We start from the raw sequence: 18,117 nt of genomic DNA on the forward strand, positions 1-18,117 counted from the left end.
TAGCCGGCTGATCTATTGACTAGCACAGCGTTTGACTTGGATTCGTTGCATTTTCACCGTGAAAAAAGGTCGAGCGCTGTCGGCCTTTAACTGCCTGTCCGTATATAGATAGCTATTATGTAAGAATATGTGAGAGCTATGTACAGAGATGTAAGGACCTCTGTCTTTTCGGAGATAGGAAAAATAGCGTGCGCACGCTCTGAGACCGTTTGGTATTTCCCTGTGGATCTTTTGTTTGTTCTCCAAGCGTTCTGAGAACTTTATAAAAAAAAAAATAGACGAAGCCGATGTCAAAGAGAAGGGAATATTACAAAAGAGTCGCCTTAAAGTTAATCGGTTGTTATCCATCATATGTATATGAACGACAATATTTTAATGTACTGAGCTTACGGGCGGCTGCACTTTGAACTTTCTTTGAGGCTCGCGAGCATTATATGCCATATGGAGACCAAATGAGAGATGGATAAAGATCAGCTTGCTCAAAATACGCTAAGGCTAAAATTAAAAAAAGATACGAATTATGAGTTAAAAACGTAGTGAAGTCTGCTGTGTATGAAAAAAAATAGCAGTGTTGAAAATTATTGACGACACAAATAAGGTTAAAAAACATAATAAGAACTTCACTCCAAAGTGTGAAACGAAGCATAGTCACTGTTGGATAAACACCCACGTTTATTTTTCATTATAATGACGTATAGCTACAATAAACAACTCAATTATTTCTCGTTTCCACTCGTTCAAATTCTTCTTGTTGTTACAAGCCGACACCTTGAACTCGGTTTCAAAAAAAAACAATTTTTTGTTTCTCAATATAAAAAATTATCTAAATGCGATATAACAATGACTTTATTCATATGAATTGTGTAGTAGTTATCATTGGCAGGATTCAAAACAACGGACGTATCATAGTGTCTTCTAATTGAAGACGTTCAACGTTATTCAAGCCGTGCCGTCGACGGCGACGAAGTATAATACTTTAGTGCTTGAAAGCGAAGTTTAACTGAGATGTCGGAAGCTTGGACGCAATTATTTAGAGTGGAAGCCGTAAAGTCTGATGTATTGAGACGTCGAATTTGTACAATCGATTTGCGCCTTTCAAATTTTGTCCCATAGTGCCTTTATGCTTTGAATTTTACCTGCAGTATCGGCGTAAGGCATTCCATCAGACAGCGGGCTGGCTCTCAGCATGAAACCAAGTCCGTCTATGCCAGGGTCCGAACCTACATTACAACGTATCCCTAATATTAGCAGGCAAATACGTTACCTACTAATCTATCACTGGGGCTCTTCCATACTACCTAACCATGCAGAAAAATAAATCCGCAAAAGGGTTTGTCACCTTTTTGCACTTGCCATGCATAGTAAATAATGGTATATGTATAGTTAGACCTGTTGTGAGGGATGAACATCTTTGGAATCTTTGGGTGTCCGCCTGTACTTATAGCGATTGAGAGAATAACAGACTATGAATGGCATCAGAAAGCAAATTCTTTTTTGAGAAGTCAACATCGAGTATTTAACTATAGCGGAAAATTTGCTGCTTAGTGACGAAGTCTACTGCCACAAGGGATCTAAGGATAATGGAACGGTTAAGAAGCCGTGTTTTTTCCAACAATCTGGGAATAAAACGTATGCGCTCAGTATCCAAATGTTTCAGAATGATTGAGTCGTGTCCCGCGTACTACATTTATTTTCGGATCAGGCTGTGCTTAATTAGATCTTTTAAAGAAAATGCGTATATTGCGGCGTGGTTTGATCGCAATCATAGTACATATATCATAACTAAGTTACTTCAAGATTCAAATCGCACTAGCTCGCAACGAAGTGATTTTTTTTATGCAATAATCACCTAGGCTATTCATTGCCTTTTCGAATGTCTGTCAATAAAGTGTATGTCTATGCGCCGTGTGCTTCGGTGTAGATTTGCGAACATAGTGGCTATTAGCCGGTAATATAGTAAAAAATTGCTTTACTTTTAGGCTGATGAGCCAATCCTTTTTGCAAACATGGTGGCCAACCATTCGCCGTGTCCTCGTCTCTACTTTGCCATCAGTAGATCAACCACTTTGTCTTGAACGAGCCCTTTACAATGGCTTTATAATTTAAATCGCATCATACGAAATCGGGTAACTATAAAACATTAACATGGAACAGTGAGGTCTTGTCTCGTTATGAATGTGCATTAGCTATTAATGCTAGCTTATAAAAACTGATTTGTGTTAACATGTAGTATAAAGCAGCAGCTTCCTTCAGTTATGTTAAGCTGGATTGATCATTTATAATTTTTTGCAGTTCAATATAGGGAAAGGCGTTGGAACTTGGCTTCTAGCTGTACACGAAGTAATAACTACCACCTCGGGTCAAATGATGTTATTGTCACAGTGTACTCCAGTACTCATTAAAAGGCATGCGGTCGATTACGTAGTTAGTTAAATGAGAGCTCAGATATATTTTTGAAGTATTACTGTGGCATCGGTAAAAGAAAAAAGAAAATACAAGGCAAAACTACACCACATAACAACTTTCAAACATATAATCTCTTTGTACTGTGTTTTCACAAAAGGAAATTTTACATTCCAACCACTTTTTACAGAAGCTATAGTATTCCAAATTAAAAATTTCAGTAATAAACAAATTAAAAATCCATCCCAGGCTATAAAAAACGTCTCTCCCTGCAAATATTAAAAATACGAAAAACTGCTGCCCAGTGCTTCATTTGATAGCGGCGCTTTGATTATGAACTGAACTGTTCTCCGTAATCCTTGACCGTATTAGTTGAGCAGTATAAAGCGAACACTGATGCGACAATAATTGCATCAGCCTTCGCACTACCTGTAATATTAAGTGATGAAAGGAAACAACACTCTCTTCAAATATCATACTTACATACATAATCAGTGGCTTTGAAAAGTTCGTCTTGCAACTTGATACGCTTTACAACTATATCTAGCACAGACATACGTCTCCTATCTAGGCTTGTTGGGTCGCCCTGCTTATTTTCCGAAAGAGACTTCGTGTTTCGAATTTTATGTCCGGTATCTCCTTTACGCATTCCACCATTTTTTGAAAAAAAAATCCATCGGAGATTAAAGACGTCTAAACCTTTTCTCGCATGAGGGTTCTCGGCCTTCTTTTTTTATCAACGAATAACGCTTTTTGCAACGATTTCATTGTATTGTTCATCCGATCTGTTACGGGACGCTTCGAGAAGTACTAATCTTGTTTTAGAAGGGTTATCCTTCAGATCCACCTTTGAGGGCTATATCAACTGCCTCTATATAGGTTCGTCCATCAGCAACAAGCATATATGTATGCGATACCGGTGAATAAGTTTTTTCAGTTTAACAAACAACTTAAGGGCTTTTTTGGTTCTGAGAAAAGTTCTGAAAAAAAAAAATACATGACACGTGAGAAGCAATTTCCTCAAATAAATGATTTGACTAAATTACATTTCCACCCCATTCGCTTGGTAATTATGTGTCAGAGATGAAATAACGACCTCGATCTCAGCAATCTACAGTTTGGAGTTTCAAACGAAGGTATGGCCCATTGTTTAAGCGAATGAAGCTATCCAACAGAAAAGACCCAATATACGAGACGACGTAACCATTTTCCACGACAACGGCTAATTTTGTAAAAACTGCTTTGCAAGATATTGAGTAAGATACTCCTTTTGCATTCACCATATCTTCCAGACCTTAATATGTATTAAGTACTCTTCTTTATTTTTTTACATATTTGCCCCAGCGCTTCAGCAGCTTCTGATCAATCATTTACCTACTACTCGCATTTCAATACGTAACCTCTCTATTTATGGTTTCTAAAAATGAATCGATTATGGGATGCGCCTGCCGACCAGTTGCCTTGTTTAGGGCATGGAAGGCCTCGTAACTGCACAGATTTGGATTAAGAGAATAAGCAAATTAAAGCCAACGTTGGATATTTTTCGTTCACTTCAGGAAATCACTGAAGTCTGTCTAGCGATGTCATCAAGTGACCAGGCTGCGCACTCTCGATTATTGTGCCAACAGTTCATAAAGGTCTTAAAGAATTTAACATAACAGGCTATATTCGTTGTTTCATTTTCGCGGAATATTTCATAGCAGTAGACGCCCATGATGTCCATGGTAAGTGCACTACTTCGTTACGTTCGAACCAACTCGAGACTACCGCCGAATTCAATTTATCTCCAGAGCGATGCCATTCTGTCGCCTGAGAGAGATTGATGCATGCCTCGTCTATGGCACCTATGTGCTCCAGGCGAGTTTTTTGTTCTGCAAAACGCACAGGGAATACGCCACACCCATGTTCAACTGGCCTAGAGTTGATTCACTGGAGGACTAATTTTTTTATTCTTTCCTTATTCTCAATAATTGGGTCATAATTCAGTAACATGTTACACCTTAAGTACCAGTTTCGGCCGACAGAGCTTTTAGACTCCAAGGTCTGCGTTCGTGAGAGGCCTCCTGTGTATCGACAGTTCGTCTTTGTCCTTCGGGTCCTGACATCTGGCCACCTTCTCGCAATTTTTCTACACACCAATCTCCGTTCATAAAACTTTCAGGCCATCCATGTGCTATGCTTTCGATCAAGGCCAATAGTTAATCAATTCCTGTAGTGCTGCAACCTTAGAGGAACGACCACTGAGGGTTGATTTTCGGAACTGAACAATGTGTTCATAATACAAAATATTTTTTATCAAGTATTTTAATATAAGTAAAAATAAACTGAACTAAAATCAAACGTGGTGCAGTTAATGTATGCCTAATAATAATATGTACACTAAGCCAAACTTACGTTGTCAACTACAATATCCATTATATAGAATGGTAAAGTATACTGCTTATAACGATTAGTCGTTTACCAAGAAAATTAGTTACAATGTAAAAGATGTGAGATCACATCAAAACCAAGAGGCTGAGTTAAGTCTTCCAAATTTTCAGTTCAACAATGGCGTGTACATTTACAAATATACTTTCGCAAGTTTAATTAACATACTTGATCTTAGTCTATTTTGGGTAGTCTGATCACCTCACCACAACATATAATACAGAAGAAGTCGTAAGTAAGATATCATTCTAATCGTTTACAGGGCCGAATTCCTATGGTTCAATCCGATGCACTCCGGTACTTTACCACGCTTTGTATTCAATTACTGCAATCGAAATCAGAAAGCATAGAAAGCTTCAGGCACCACGTGGGAAAACGCGCTACCGTGTGACGCCCAGCGGTCGTCTGTAACCAAATAAAAATTTTGATGTTTAAGGCACCGATTGATAAGAAATTTGTGTATGAAATTCATATGAGACATAATCGGGAGGATAAAGCACAAAAGGAATAGGTATTGTTTAACCTCTCGCCTTTTTTTATAAAGAGAATTGAAGTCGATATTTTTTTAGATTTTCAAAAAATGAATATCCATCAGTGGTCATACCCTCGAGTTTAGTTTTATTAAAAAAAACATTTAAAGAATATTATAATAGTGAAAAGCTAAAAATGTGAGGTACGTCTATCAGGTCTGTATCATTCTCGCACATTTGCTATGGAATGATATAGTTGTATACCATTATCGAAATTAGAGTATGTAATTCCCAGTCTGACCACTAGCGATCGCCCAGCTTGTCGAAAGTACAACTTAAATCAATAAACACACGATATGAAATATTAACGTACACCTTATGAGATCTTATATAAATAATTTTATTCAGGCTCGATCTTTTCGTTTTTCACCCTTCAATTTATTCAGTCACAACAATAATCTATCGTTTTTTACACCTAGAAGTGAGTTGATTTGAGCAACAAACACTTACGCCTTTAGACTCGCCAACTGAGTAAAGTCCTTCAAAAGAAATGATCGTCCATTTTTTCAATCCCATTCTACCCAACCCCCCCCCCCAATCTTCGCCTTTCATCCCTTTGTTTAACGACTCATGCTTCAGTCAGCTCCCACTTAATATCCTGAGCAGCATTCTGTACGGAATCTTTATAGCTGCTCTAGTCCTGTTCGCCTTGGCCCTGTTGCTGTTGCTGTCCGCTTGCGTCCTTTTTTTTTCCAGTTTTAACCGCATAGAATGCCTCAGGATCAGCAGGTACGAGCCCTTCCTTTTCGGCGAATTTCACGAGATCTCTTCGCATGGCAAACGCGTCCTCTCCGTCAGCATAGTATTTTGCTTCTATATCACTAATTGCGAATCCTAATATGCATTCGAAATCGAAGTAAAAGTTTCAGAAATGGAAAAGATATCTGTTAGTAATGACACCACATTGATTACGGGTAACTGTAAGGGGTTACTCTATTTAGTGAAATGATTACGGGTAACTGTAAGGGGTTACTCTATTTAGTGAAACAAGTTTTTAATGGGTGCCAAATAAAGCAAGTAGGATTTCTTTAGTAGAAACGTGTGCCAGATCCGTCCATCTGGCGCACGTTTCCGCTGGCCTTTAATGACTATTCGTGCAACTGTTTTTGACAGTTTTTACCCATATCTCTGAGTTCATTTCTGAAATTTCTCTTTGAGTTCTTCAAACATACATTTGTGCTTTATTGTATAATTTTTGTATACAAAATGAGACTTCTCTGCGATATACATTCTTTGAGTATACGTGATAGCCTCCATAACAAAAGGGCAATTTTGGAAAAAAATTTAATTAAAAATTGAATTAGAATTAAAAAAAGGAATTGTTAATTAGACATCCTTATATCAAAGGGACATATTTAGTTTTTAAGCCTATAGACAGTTGCGCGTTTTCCTGTAAGCAACCTTGTGTATAAATTAAAATTAATATTTTGTTTAAGCAAGTTATGGTCCTAAGTTTTCTAGCGTGATCTGCTAATTATGTAGCTAAATACTCAAAAAAATTCAAATATATCCATATTTATTAACGTAAAACTTAGAACATGATCCAGTTCCCATTTCTAATTCCACGTTTGACTTACCCAGCGTATTTTGATACAAATGTAAAGCCGCTCGATTGCTGCGTCGGACGTGCAATGAAACGTATTTGGCGTTGAAACATTCAACCATTGCTCGACTACTCTGATTCATCAATTTTTGTGCCAGCCCACAGCGTCTGAAATTTGAAATAGTAGCAAGCAAAAAATGGAGTAATGAACGGGTAAAATATTAACTTTAATTATACTAGATTTTCTCATCAGCAATGTTTACAGTTAATTTTCTAAGAAAGTTTTTTTTTTGTCGCGATTTGGAAAATCATATTTTCACTGTGGAAAAAGCGACACTTTGCGAATGGACTAAAGCTGTTCACTACAGATTTAGCGATATATTTGAATAGGTTATTTATTGACTCTATAATTGCGCCGAAAGGCTTCGCAGTAGTAACAAGTCGTATTGCAATTGCACCTTTCGGCTCGGCTCAATACATTTCGACTCAGTTTGCATTATACAGGCAGTCGAGAGATGGCAGCTGGCAAATCCCACCACTAGAGACATTCCCATTCGACTCACTCCAAATGGAATATTGCATTGTACCAGGAATTGATGAATACGATTTTCTTAAAGCTTTTCAAACAGAAATTTTCAACGATATACAATAAATATACCTAACCATCAACTATGGGCTGTCGCCTAAAAGATACAGATCACTTTGGTATATTACTATGAAAACTCACTTTCACTTCCTCCTTATTACACCTACAGTTTTTTTTTTATTTACCTATTAACGAAAGCAGTCAATAATTTTTATTAAGTCGTAACTTCGAAACATGAATTTATTCATTATCAAACATATGCGTCTAACCCAACCGTATGACCTGCTAGCATATGCAATTTAATTACTTAGGGGGTTATTGTTAAATTATTACGCACGAAAGTGAGTGTTTCTATCAGTGTAAGAGTTTTCATTAAAGCGCTCTTTCGTTGAGCCAAGCCCACGTACAAATCATCAATATTACTAAAGTCGCTATCAAGATCACTGCGAAAAGATATATATATTTTTATATGTGTAACATATGCCTCATTATATGAAATTAGATAGTAATCCGTACAATATTCAATCTCCGGAAAAATAATATAGATCAACATAGCTTCCCACCAGATAATGTATGCCTTAAAAAGAGTTCCGATAGTTTCTGATTAATTTTTTGTATTACAATAGAGAAATATGGACAGAATGTAACATTTGCTTAAACGACAAAATACAGCTATAAGTAAAATAGCCGAAATCGATGCCGTCGTCAATATTTTCCGAAACAATGCACTTTGTTCAAGCTTCCAATGATAATTATTCCCATTATCAGTCGAGTTCGATTTATTGATTGTTCTTAATCGAATTAAAGTAACTTTGTTCGAACAGCTGTCAACGATAAAAACTCAAAATTGAGTACTGAACCTACTCGTTACGAAAACATCTAAATGTAAGTTACATAATATAACCAGCAAAATTGGGACATTTTATAAAATGATAACACTTTTTTCGAGCGTAGCTTTCTCACCGAATCTCTCTGTTTTAGTGATCACCTACCTGTGCGAGCGCTTGACGGCCAGTGACGTGATGTGTCCATGGGGCTCAGCATCGTCCTGAGTTTCTTCTTCCATTTTGGCGAGGACATATCCGACCACTTCGCCCCGTCCATCCTCAGCCACGTAGCTCAACTGTGGCCAGCTCAAGCCATGGTAAAAGTAGTACTTCATCTGGTAGTTTTCTGGCAAGCAAAGTAGATTACAGTGTTGCATATTCATCAAATCTTCAGTTGTCGCACACCGGATACTCGTCATCTTTAAGGTTTTGTATTTCTGTCTTTTATTTGACTATTTCGGGTCGCTTTCGGCCAGAAAAGAAAGCTGTACAAAAAAGGAAAACTCACGGATTTCCACCGGTTTCTTACGCACACAACTGTATCATGAACGGCAACAACAGAGAGTCGGCACCAAATACACCAGTTCTACACTCACTCACAAGCTGATGTTCTGAGAGCTATACTCCATCCATTCGAAAAACACACACAGCAAATATTACCACACTTTTCACAGATTTCTACTCGCTTTGGGAAAGAAGTGACTTTCGTGTGATAACGATAGCTTTGTACTGATGGCCACCATCAGAGTGCGTGAGTACAGACTCGACGCTATCTGATTTTCCGTAATGGCAGTGTAAGCGATTAAATTTCGCGCAAATTTCTGCAATAAACAAAAATTTGCTCATCGAACGCCAGTAAATGTCTCGCGCCTTGCCGCTGAAATCGCTCAGAAGAATACATTAATGAAAATTGACACGAATACATCGACAAATAGCATACGTGGGACGGATGGAGTACTTGATGGTCAAGCCGTTGATGGTACGGATTTCAAAGTTGATGGTGGCGCGATATGTTGACTGAAAGTGCCATAGCATCGTTAGATAAGGACGACTAGAGACAAACGCGATTTAATGTTGTTGTTAACGTACTTTTAATATATTGCTTTGCAGCATTGAAAACTATTTGTTAGAACGTATATAAGCAAGCAGGCAAGCACATATATACGGCGACACTTGAGCGATCGCTGTTAGCATTTGGGGCATTCTGCTACGCAGTCCGATAAATATTGCTTCATTACATCTATTTACAAACTTTTTCCATTTTATTCTGTTTCTGCAAAGTACGATTAGTTCAAAGTTAGAAAAAAAATACCATCTACTATTAAAATAATTTTAAATCGCAAACCATAAAATGTAGATACCTAACTATCAAAGTTCTTGTAATTTTTAAGTAAGATGTAGATCTAGATGCCGGTTGCGGCCTGCTCCTGGTGTCCTCTTTTCGGATAAACGTAAAGCTCAGAATACGTCGGCTTCTAATCCACAATGAACTAAGTTGTTGCAGACGAGCTTAGACATCGTACCCTCGATAACATCTGTAATTTAGTATTGAGCTATTAGGTAATAGTTCGTATTTTTCTCATTAACATGTCAGAAATTGCCCGTGCACGGTCCATACTTTAAACAGCTAGTTATATTTGCCACTTAATATTGATGCACATATATAATAAAAGTATCGCAATAAATGTTGGTGGTAATACATCACACCTACATACATACATACATATCTACATACATACATTAACTAAAATAATGGTCGAGACGTGCTTTTATGCACCTAATGTTAAGGGGCAACAACAAGTAACCTCACGATGCCTGTCAACTAACGCCAGTTCCGCCAATGTATTATTGCATTGTTAATATAATTGTTCTTGTGATCCGTTTATAAGAATACTTCCCATTGCAGGACTATAATAGACGCATTCTTTGTCGTTACACAATAAATACGTCTTCTTACTATTGACCAAAACTTGTTGCATTTTCCTCAAGACTTTAGTAGTAACAGTAAAACTATACAAGCTTAACAAAATAAATGTTTATCATACCTAGCCAATTCGGCATCAAACAATAGATTTGTTTGGCAATTATAAACTACACGAAGTGGGTTAGATGTCTCTAAACACTTTAAAAAAAATACAATTTTTTAAATAATGCGAAGGTTTTTGCGCAAAAAGCAAGGTTTTAGACCGCTCCGGCTATATTCGTTCAGTAGAATCACCGTTGGTTTAGGGATTCTTCGAAATCTGAATATATTTGTATGTGCGTATAGCTGGCTATGACCGACTAAGGCTCTTAGAAAAATTAACCATTCTAATATACTATTGCTAGGTGGACATTGCTTTGTACTAATGGCACTTTCCAACGACTCGCTGTTAATTGAATTAATTAAATTGTAAAGTACATTGGGTAAATGTATTGGACGCTATATATTTAGGGATAATAACACGATTATTTCTGTTCCCTAGTATCTAGTACTTCGTTTCAACCGATATAAATATAGAAATTGCCTAATTAAGTGTTAAAGATTTTGGCTTTATTATAGTTTCTGTACTTTTCTAGCGACGTTGTTCAATAACCCTCAACTGTTTAAAAGGCTAATCATTTCGTAACTTCTATAGCTTAACTTAACGTAACATCTGACCCTTGAACTTGGTTCTTGTGCGGAACACTGCATCAAAGAGTAATTCGAACTAGACGATGTTAAAGTTCAATAACAAGTAGGGTTCAAAAATGTCTACCAGAATTTTTTAGAGCTGTTTCAACTTCTTGTTTGAGCTACGAGTAGTCACATTAGATGAAGCCCAAATCAGTAATCTTCCTTTGAAATTTGCTGGTTTTGCCGCTTACATGATACATTCATGTATGTATGTATGTATGTCAATATTTATAACCTACCATTCGATAAAAACCATGGGATTTCGAAGCATTAAGCTTTAACTGAGCTACCACAGGATTGAGGCACCTTACAATAACTCCGATGCTCCTCTAGAGATTAAAATTGCCTAAGAAGCGTGATCTGCAGAACCTTCCTAGAGCTTCGCTACCCTTTGATCTTTGTCTCATCATGGGTAAAAGATTAAAATAATTATAATAGAAAGTCTATTAATTAGTGCAAATTGTTTTTCTTCTGATTGGCGGGCAGCAAAGAGGTCTAGTAAAACGATATAAAACATCGATGTCACTATCTTATGCAACCATGTGAATGTTCTGGTAGAAATTCAGAAATTTGAGTTATGGTATTTCCTATTCTATTTTTTGTTTCAGGTCTCGAAAGAAAGGCAGTTGGACGAAAAGTTTCTCAAAGGTGCCTTCAAAATCCAATAACGTTAAGCCGAAACTCACATATAAGCTGTTACTGATAGCTGCATATGACGAAGTACAATCGCAAATTATGTAAGATTTATATCTCCAATAATATTTATTTTCGATAACAGGACCTAAGCTGTCAGAGGTTTCCAAGAAAGGCACAAATATAGGATTCGTATTCTGATCTGCGAAACCATCCAAAAGGCTTTCTTCCGTGAAAACAATATCTAATGCATTGGGTATGGCGGGTTCCTGAACACTTAGTTTCGCAGACGCTTATGCTGATCTCGACCGACGGAAATTTATTGTTAGGCACGCGTCATTCGACCCAACGTCTACCTCAAACTATAATGGGTTCACGCAAGTGTATAAAGTTGTTTGTCGTGGTAAACAAACGTCAAATAGAGCGCAATGCTCAGATCCTTCTGACAAGCCCAGAACTGGAGATAGAGTAGAGGCTTGTATCGCAGGGTAGACCACTCTGAGTTAAGCAATATGACAGAGGGGTTTGTACCTTTAGGCTTTGCACCTATGGGCCTGCCTCATCCATATGGCCTGATAACGTGTTCTTAGCGCAAAAATGCTGTGTTAGTATTCACACCGTTAGATTGAAGCAAATAGCAATTTTAAAACAAAGCATCTATTCGTATGTATGGAGCCACACTGAACGGATGCTTCGCATCAGTCAGTTCGGAACATGTGAGATGTTAGGCTCGCTCAACGTCGCTACGACTCGCGTAATAACCTCAACAGGTCTATAAAGTCGGTAGGGAATAAGGACATTGTGCTCATTGCGAAGAATATTATCGAAGAAGCGGAAATCTAGTCGTGCTTCACGCAGTACTTTGCACCCCAATAAAGATAGCAGACTTGACGCTGAGGTGGAATTGCTCACACTCGGCCGACTGCTTGGCTTTACTGAAATAGCTGCGATGTTCATATGGAAAGTTGGGAAACATTAACGACCGATTTGAATGAAAAGGAACCTCGCTTTTCATTTCTATTGGATTCATTTAGTACGGAGTTCGTGCTTACATTAGGAAATCCACGAATGACTGCATCAGTCACTTCAAAGGCAACTGGTAATAGTAGTATAATAATCATATTAATAATAAGCAAGACCGGCCAATATATATGTTTTTCGTGATTAGCAATTTACATGCGAAGTGCAAGCACGAAATTAATCCTAAACTTGAAGAAAAATACCCTGTTGTCAACGAACGCGTTTTCACGACTGACATTATTTCTTCGGGCAATAGGTACGCATTGGTCGTTGAGAGCTGGCCGTCCGTGGTGACCCCATTTCCATGCCCCCGTTGAACTACTCGTAAGTAGATCTGAAGCGCCATCGATGGAATTAAGAGAACCATTAGACTAGCACGAGTGTGAGACTTGACAAAGGATACCATTAGTGGTCTACGTAGAGCAAAGTCGTTTGACACAACACAAGCTGCAGCTGCAACGAAAGCTGGTCTTTAGCTGGACCGCGAGGAAGCCGGTGATACTAATATTATCGATAGATGGTTAGTTAAACGCACACATACTTATACCTATTTAACTTCATTGAAGTCATCTCTATATATGGCTATAAGAGCATGAAACTGAATATGCTCATACTCTAGCTAACGACTGCAACGAAGCAAGATGAAAAAGGCGCTGTCTTTTCGAAGTAAATCTAGTGCGTTTTTCGCAACCATTCTATGCCGAAACCCCGCCTGGGGCACAGACAAGGCATGAGTCATCCTATCGAAAGATCAGGAAAAAGTAATGTTGAACAAAAAAACAACTCTGACTACACAGCCGAATAGAATCGTGCAATTCATGGTTCTCAGTTACGTTCTGGATCGAGAAAAACGGGATGTCTGTCCCCAATGGAATTTTATAATTTTTCATTACACGCATAAAGTTCAAACCAAGACAAAAAGCACCGCATCGTGTTATGAAACTGAAGCATCAGTCGCCTCTAAATATGAATCGATTTAAAAAAAAAACACAAACTCAACAAAGCCAGGTTTGTATTTGTGAAAAAGATCATACATTCGAATACATTTGATCAAAGTTGTAATGTTGATTTTAGAGCAACGTCACCACAAAGGGCGAAGTACAAGAATCAATACCTTTGTGATACTGAACATATATGCTGCGATTTGGAGCAGCATTTCTCTATCGCATACAGTAATAGTTATAATAAAGATAGCTTTAAACTTATCGCGTGGTACCGCTGTCAACAACTTGTGTAAACAGAAAGCTATTATTTGTCTTAGGAACGAAAGAATTAACTAATGATTATGCTGACACTAGCTGTTTGGGTTAGTAACTCGCGAGCAACGTATCGGTAGATAAGACAAGCTTGAAGAAGAAGAAGAAGCCCAATGACACTCTAGCCCTGCTAGTTGCTGATGTTATTCCGTCAGTGAGATGCAAACGATAAAAGCCTAGCTCAGCAGCCTTCACGTTGCCAACAAGCCAATTGCATACAGATATGAATGCCGTTACTCGGTTCGATCTCAGCATCCATATACTCCCAAGATTCAGGACTTTGAGCTCTGCTCATAGCAGAAGCTTCAATCGATTTCGTAGACAACTGCGTCGTCAGCAATCTCATTGTAAAGCTCCGTCATGAATCTGTCTACTGACGTCATCAGTAGTCAGCTGTAGTAAGCGGTAGAGACGCTGACGGTAGAGAGAGGTTAAAGACGCTGGAGCGGACGACCGTCGCTCTTTCGCTGCATGCATTCCCTCAAATACATGGGCTAGTTCAGCTGTTCCCTTCCATCAGTGATGCAATGTCCGAATGGCTACTTCATTACAAGTCGTTGCTCTGTTTGTACGGGCGTCAATAGGTGACATTTGAAATGTAGCTATAGAACAAAACACACATTGAGGTGGTTGTCCACTAGAACGAATGCCGGCTTCGTCTATTTACCTTTCTATGTGAAAGCCATTCGTGCAAATCAAATTCACTCGATGAGGTCATGCTGCAAATAGAATCGTTGAGGAACATCAATACGTCGGGTGTCGACATCTCGATGATGGTCCAGGCGTGTTTCGGGCAACACTTTCTCATTGTCCTTGATAAGCGGATCATACGCTAGAAATTTTGTTTGGCATGGTCTCAATAACTGTAACCAACTGTTGAAAAACTCAAGCTGGAATCATGGAACTGATCTTGCTATGGTCAATCATGACTGTTTCATGAAAAGAAGATGGACATTTCCTATTAACGTCGTTATTGACGTTATCCGAACAGTGCAGTATAAGGTCATTTTTGCAAAATTAGCAGACGACACGGCTATGTATCGTACAAAATTATCGAATATGCATGAAATTACGGCAGGTGTCAAATCAAAGTCTTAGGTATAAGTTAAAATAACTAATCATAAAACACTAGCGTAACGACTTCTCGCCTGAGATTTAGTCGCTTATGAGAAAAATAGCGACCACTGCGAAAGCAATTCTAAAAAAAAAAAAAAAAAAAAACACTTTCTAGTTTAAAAAAATCACACGAGAGACGTCTGTGCTGAGTAGAAATGATTGATGGTCATTAAAATTATAACGCCGTTGCCTGCATTCAGATAGTCAATGCATCGTATCACAACCTCATCTGCTACGTATCTAGTATGCATCTAAAACATATTATTTAGATAATAAATATTGATTTAGATATCGTACTAACACTGAGAGTGTAAAATCCAATTAAATTAATAGACTGAGTTTTTTTTTTCTATTCTAGATTTTCTTGAAAACCAAAGAATAAATTTAACATGTTCTTCTAAGGAAAAGATCTTTCGCAAGTTAAAAGATTTCAAAACGAGCATCGTCTATGTCTACTTAGAAGGTAAAGTAAATTTTGAATAAAATTACATTTTTCTGAAGCAGTTGCTGTCTAAGTTCGTTTTTAGCATATAAATTCGAGCTCAGATATATTCAAACAAGCGGTTTGCGCTTTGCTTGCCACCAGATGGTGGGCTTGATGCGTGCACGTTTTTCCACGTCATGCAGCACATCTTTAATAAACGTCAGAATCTGCTGAAAGTGAGATCATTGATCATAACGAAAAGCGATCGAACGCGCAGACGCCGTCCGACTTCACCATACCGCGAGTCGTATCGAAATCTGTAAGTGCAACCCGTTAATTTCGAAGACTTTTTGCTTGAATTTTGACACTATGTCATGTCATAATTGACCTAACATATGTAGCCACGATGGCTTCACGCTACAAACAGGCAGATGGCTTATAAGTGACCGGTCGAATACCGCAGTGTGCATGCTCTACGTTACCTAAATAGCTCAAAACTTTTATTTATAAAAGTTAGTCGAATGAGTCGTATTTATCGGCTAGACAACTTGTTTGGGTGTTACGGGAGTTGTGCAATCAAGTTAACAATCAGCTCAGATGCACGGTAGCTGAATTAACGCCCAGTCAGTATGTCAGGACGAAATTTGCCAAATCCAGTGCTTTTTACTTTTGAGCTAACCCAAAACTGTATTAATACTATCTACAAAGATAAAGGATGTCATATCAGTATTTTCTACAAAGATAAAGGATGTCATATCAGTATTTATCGATTTCGTGTCAACTTTTAAACACGTTACCCGAAGTTCGGACGACTTTTCAAAAGACTGCCGTCGACACGAACAGGCTTCGCGATGCTTGCCAATCGTAAAGACGGTTACAAGTTTAAATATAAAACAGTTAGATATACGGTAATTTTTGGTTCTTTGCAGCATGTTCTCCTTGGCCTAATTTTATCATCTAAACGTTCTACCGTTGAGCTCAAAAATCAGACATCTCCTAGCAGTCTACGATTTATCCAGACCTTTCTAAAATTCTCGACACTTCGGGCGGACATACCGACTTCACACAAGTTCTATGCTCCTGGGCGCAATTCAGATCACCGCTATATGAGTGTCGCAGGCGGGCATATTGCGTGAACGAAGACGTTCGAGATGTCCGACTTGGAAGAATTACCTTCCCCAACCTCGGCGTGTTACCGTTCTGAAGTGTTGTTGGCAACCGACAGCGGATGGTACCTTGTGGACAAGAGCGGCGTGCGCTTCTTGCATCGCTCTTCGGAACGGCTGCGATCACTATGTCGGACTCACGGTATAACCCCCGAATCTGGCATACGCGTCCGCGAAAGTGAAGTGTTCTTTTTGAAGACACAACGAGGTAGTGTCTCCCCGTACGGCAAAGTCTCGCCGACAATACAATCGTTTGACGTAACCACAGGCGGCACATTGCAAATGGTAGAATTTCAAAACTATTACCGATTGTATTTGGCTGGCGTATTCGTGAAGAGCGGCCGCGCCTATTACTGGAGCGGGTATGAGCTATATGAATTTACCAAAGATGGAAAGCAGAAGCTTCTCTGTAAGGTTCGTAATCCCATCTCGAGTCTGGCGGTTACCGAACACAAGGCAGAGTCGTTGAAATTTTATTATAATAATATAAAGGGTAACGTGTTCTTTCATAGCTGTACAGGTAACGGCGATCCCAGGGCGACCACAAGTGTCGACTGCGGGATGCATTGCCATCTCTTTGGGTCAGATCGAAACAGTGTTTTCGGTTGGAATTACAAAGAGCGACAGTTATACGTTATCAGTAACGGTTACGTCGCTCGAAAACGCTGTTGGATGACTAAACCCGTCGAGATGGTTAGCAGTGGCAGAAATATCTATCTCTTGTTCGATGGCCGCATTGAGATCGTTGATACGGATTCTTTGAGCATATCGACCTTGTGGAACATTCCGAAAGGATCACTAGCCGTCAGCGAGAGCAGCCGAACGTTTGCAAGCGTTGGACCATAGTTAATGATGTCCTATTTTCCTAAACTGGCACAATTCGATTGTAAAAAAAGATTCTTCGTTTAAGCTCGTTTCACTTACACTCCGTCTGTTACCGGGTCTGTCAGTGACAAACGGAATTACCACTTTGTTGTAAGTTTTTCATGATGTTTTTAATTACCAAATTTTTAGTAGTGTCAACCAAAAAAAACCAAGCCTAAAATATAAATTTGCACATGTTTATATGCAAAAATATGTCAATGAGTCAAATAAATGTCGATAAATACAATGATCTCCTGATAGTGACAATATATAGACCCATACGACAATGATCTCCTGATAGTGACAATGTATAGACCCATACGACGTTGGACAAATTGCAAAGCAAAATTTTGCATGAAAACTCCATCCATAATACAGTTGTGATTTACATACAATATGTTTTTCATCACTTTGTAAAAAATACGACAAAAACGGAACCGGCCGACAATTACATTGAGTTCAACTAGTTGTTGCAGGAGCACGATGAAAAATTGAAATAGCGTTGTACAGATGGTGATTGGTGTTTCAAATATAGCGTCTGCTTCTAGCAAAACGCGGTGTTTCAAATATAGCGTCTGCTTCTAGCAAAACGCGGTGTTTCAAATATAGCGTCTGCTTCTAGCAAAACGCGGTGTTTCAAATATAGCGTCTGCTTCTAGCAAAACG

General features: G+C 38.5%; 2 protein-coding genes and 1 long non-coding RNA gene across 9 annotated transcripts in view; 2 read left to right on the forward strand and 1 right to left on the reverse strand.

The window, feature by feature from the left end:
• Nucleotides 1-5,203, forward strand: part of LOC147753165 (uncharacterized) — a 46,725-nt gene extending 41,522 nt beyond the window's left edge. For both annotated transcript variants that reach the window (XR_015312015.1, XR_015312017.1), the window contains exon 4: nt 5,093-5,203. This is a non-coding gene — a long non-coding RNA (uncharacterized LOC147753165). The remainder of the gene's footprint in view (nt 1-5,092) is intronic.
• Nucleotides 632-9,301, reverse strand: LOC111262657 (N-alpha-acetyltransferase daf-31). Of its 6 annotated transcripts, none has more exons than XR_002681771.2 (5): nt 8,482-9,301; nt 6,938-7,071; nt 5,811-6,194; nt 5,037-5,235; nt 632-3,383 (listed from the first exon to the last, which is right to left on the reverse strand). XR_002681771.2 is itself a non-coding variant. In XM_022837066.2 (3 exons), exons 1-3 carry the CDS (start codon nt 8,733-8,735, stop codon nt 5,995-5,997), a joined length of 588 nt encoding a protein of 195 aa, XP_022692801.1. In that variant the 5' UTR covers nt 8,736-9,301; the 3' UTR covers nt 5,422-5,994. The 6 variants fall into 6 exon arrangements, 1 of the variants encoding a protein (XP_022692801.1); XR_015312011.1 differs by having other exon boundaries at nt 4,412-5,235; XR_002681770.2 differs by having other exon boundaries at nt 632-4,274; nt 4,412-5,235.
• Nucleotides 9,302-15,542: 6,241 nt separating this feature from the next.
• On the forward strand, nt 15,543-17,698 carry LOC111262656 (uncharacterized). Its single transcript, XM_022837065.2, has 2 exons — nt 15,543-15,740; nt 16,351-17,698. The coding sequence occupies exon 2, from the start codon at nt 16,573-16,575 to the stop codon at nt 17,431-17,433; it is 861 nt and encodes a 286-aa protein (XP_022692800.1). The 5' UTR covers nt 15,543-15,740; nt 16,351-16,572; the 3' UTR covers nt 17,434-17,698.
• Nucleotides 17,699-18,117: the final 419 nt, after the last annotated feature.

Source organism: Varroa jacobsoni, unplaced genomic scaffold (assembly GCF_002532875.2).
Source record: "Varroa jacobsoni isolate VJ856 unplaced genomic scaffold, vjacob_1.0 scaffold_689, whole genome shotgun sequence".
Classification (NCBI taxonomy): domain Eukaryota; kingdom Metazoa; phylum Arthropoda; class Arachnida; order Mesostigmata; family Varroidae; genus Varroa; species Varroa jacobsoni.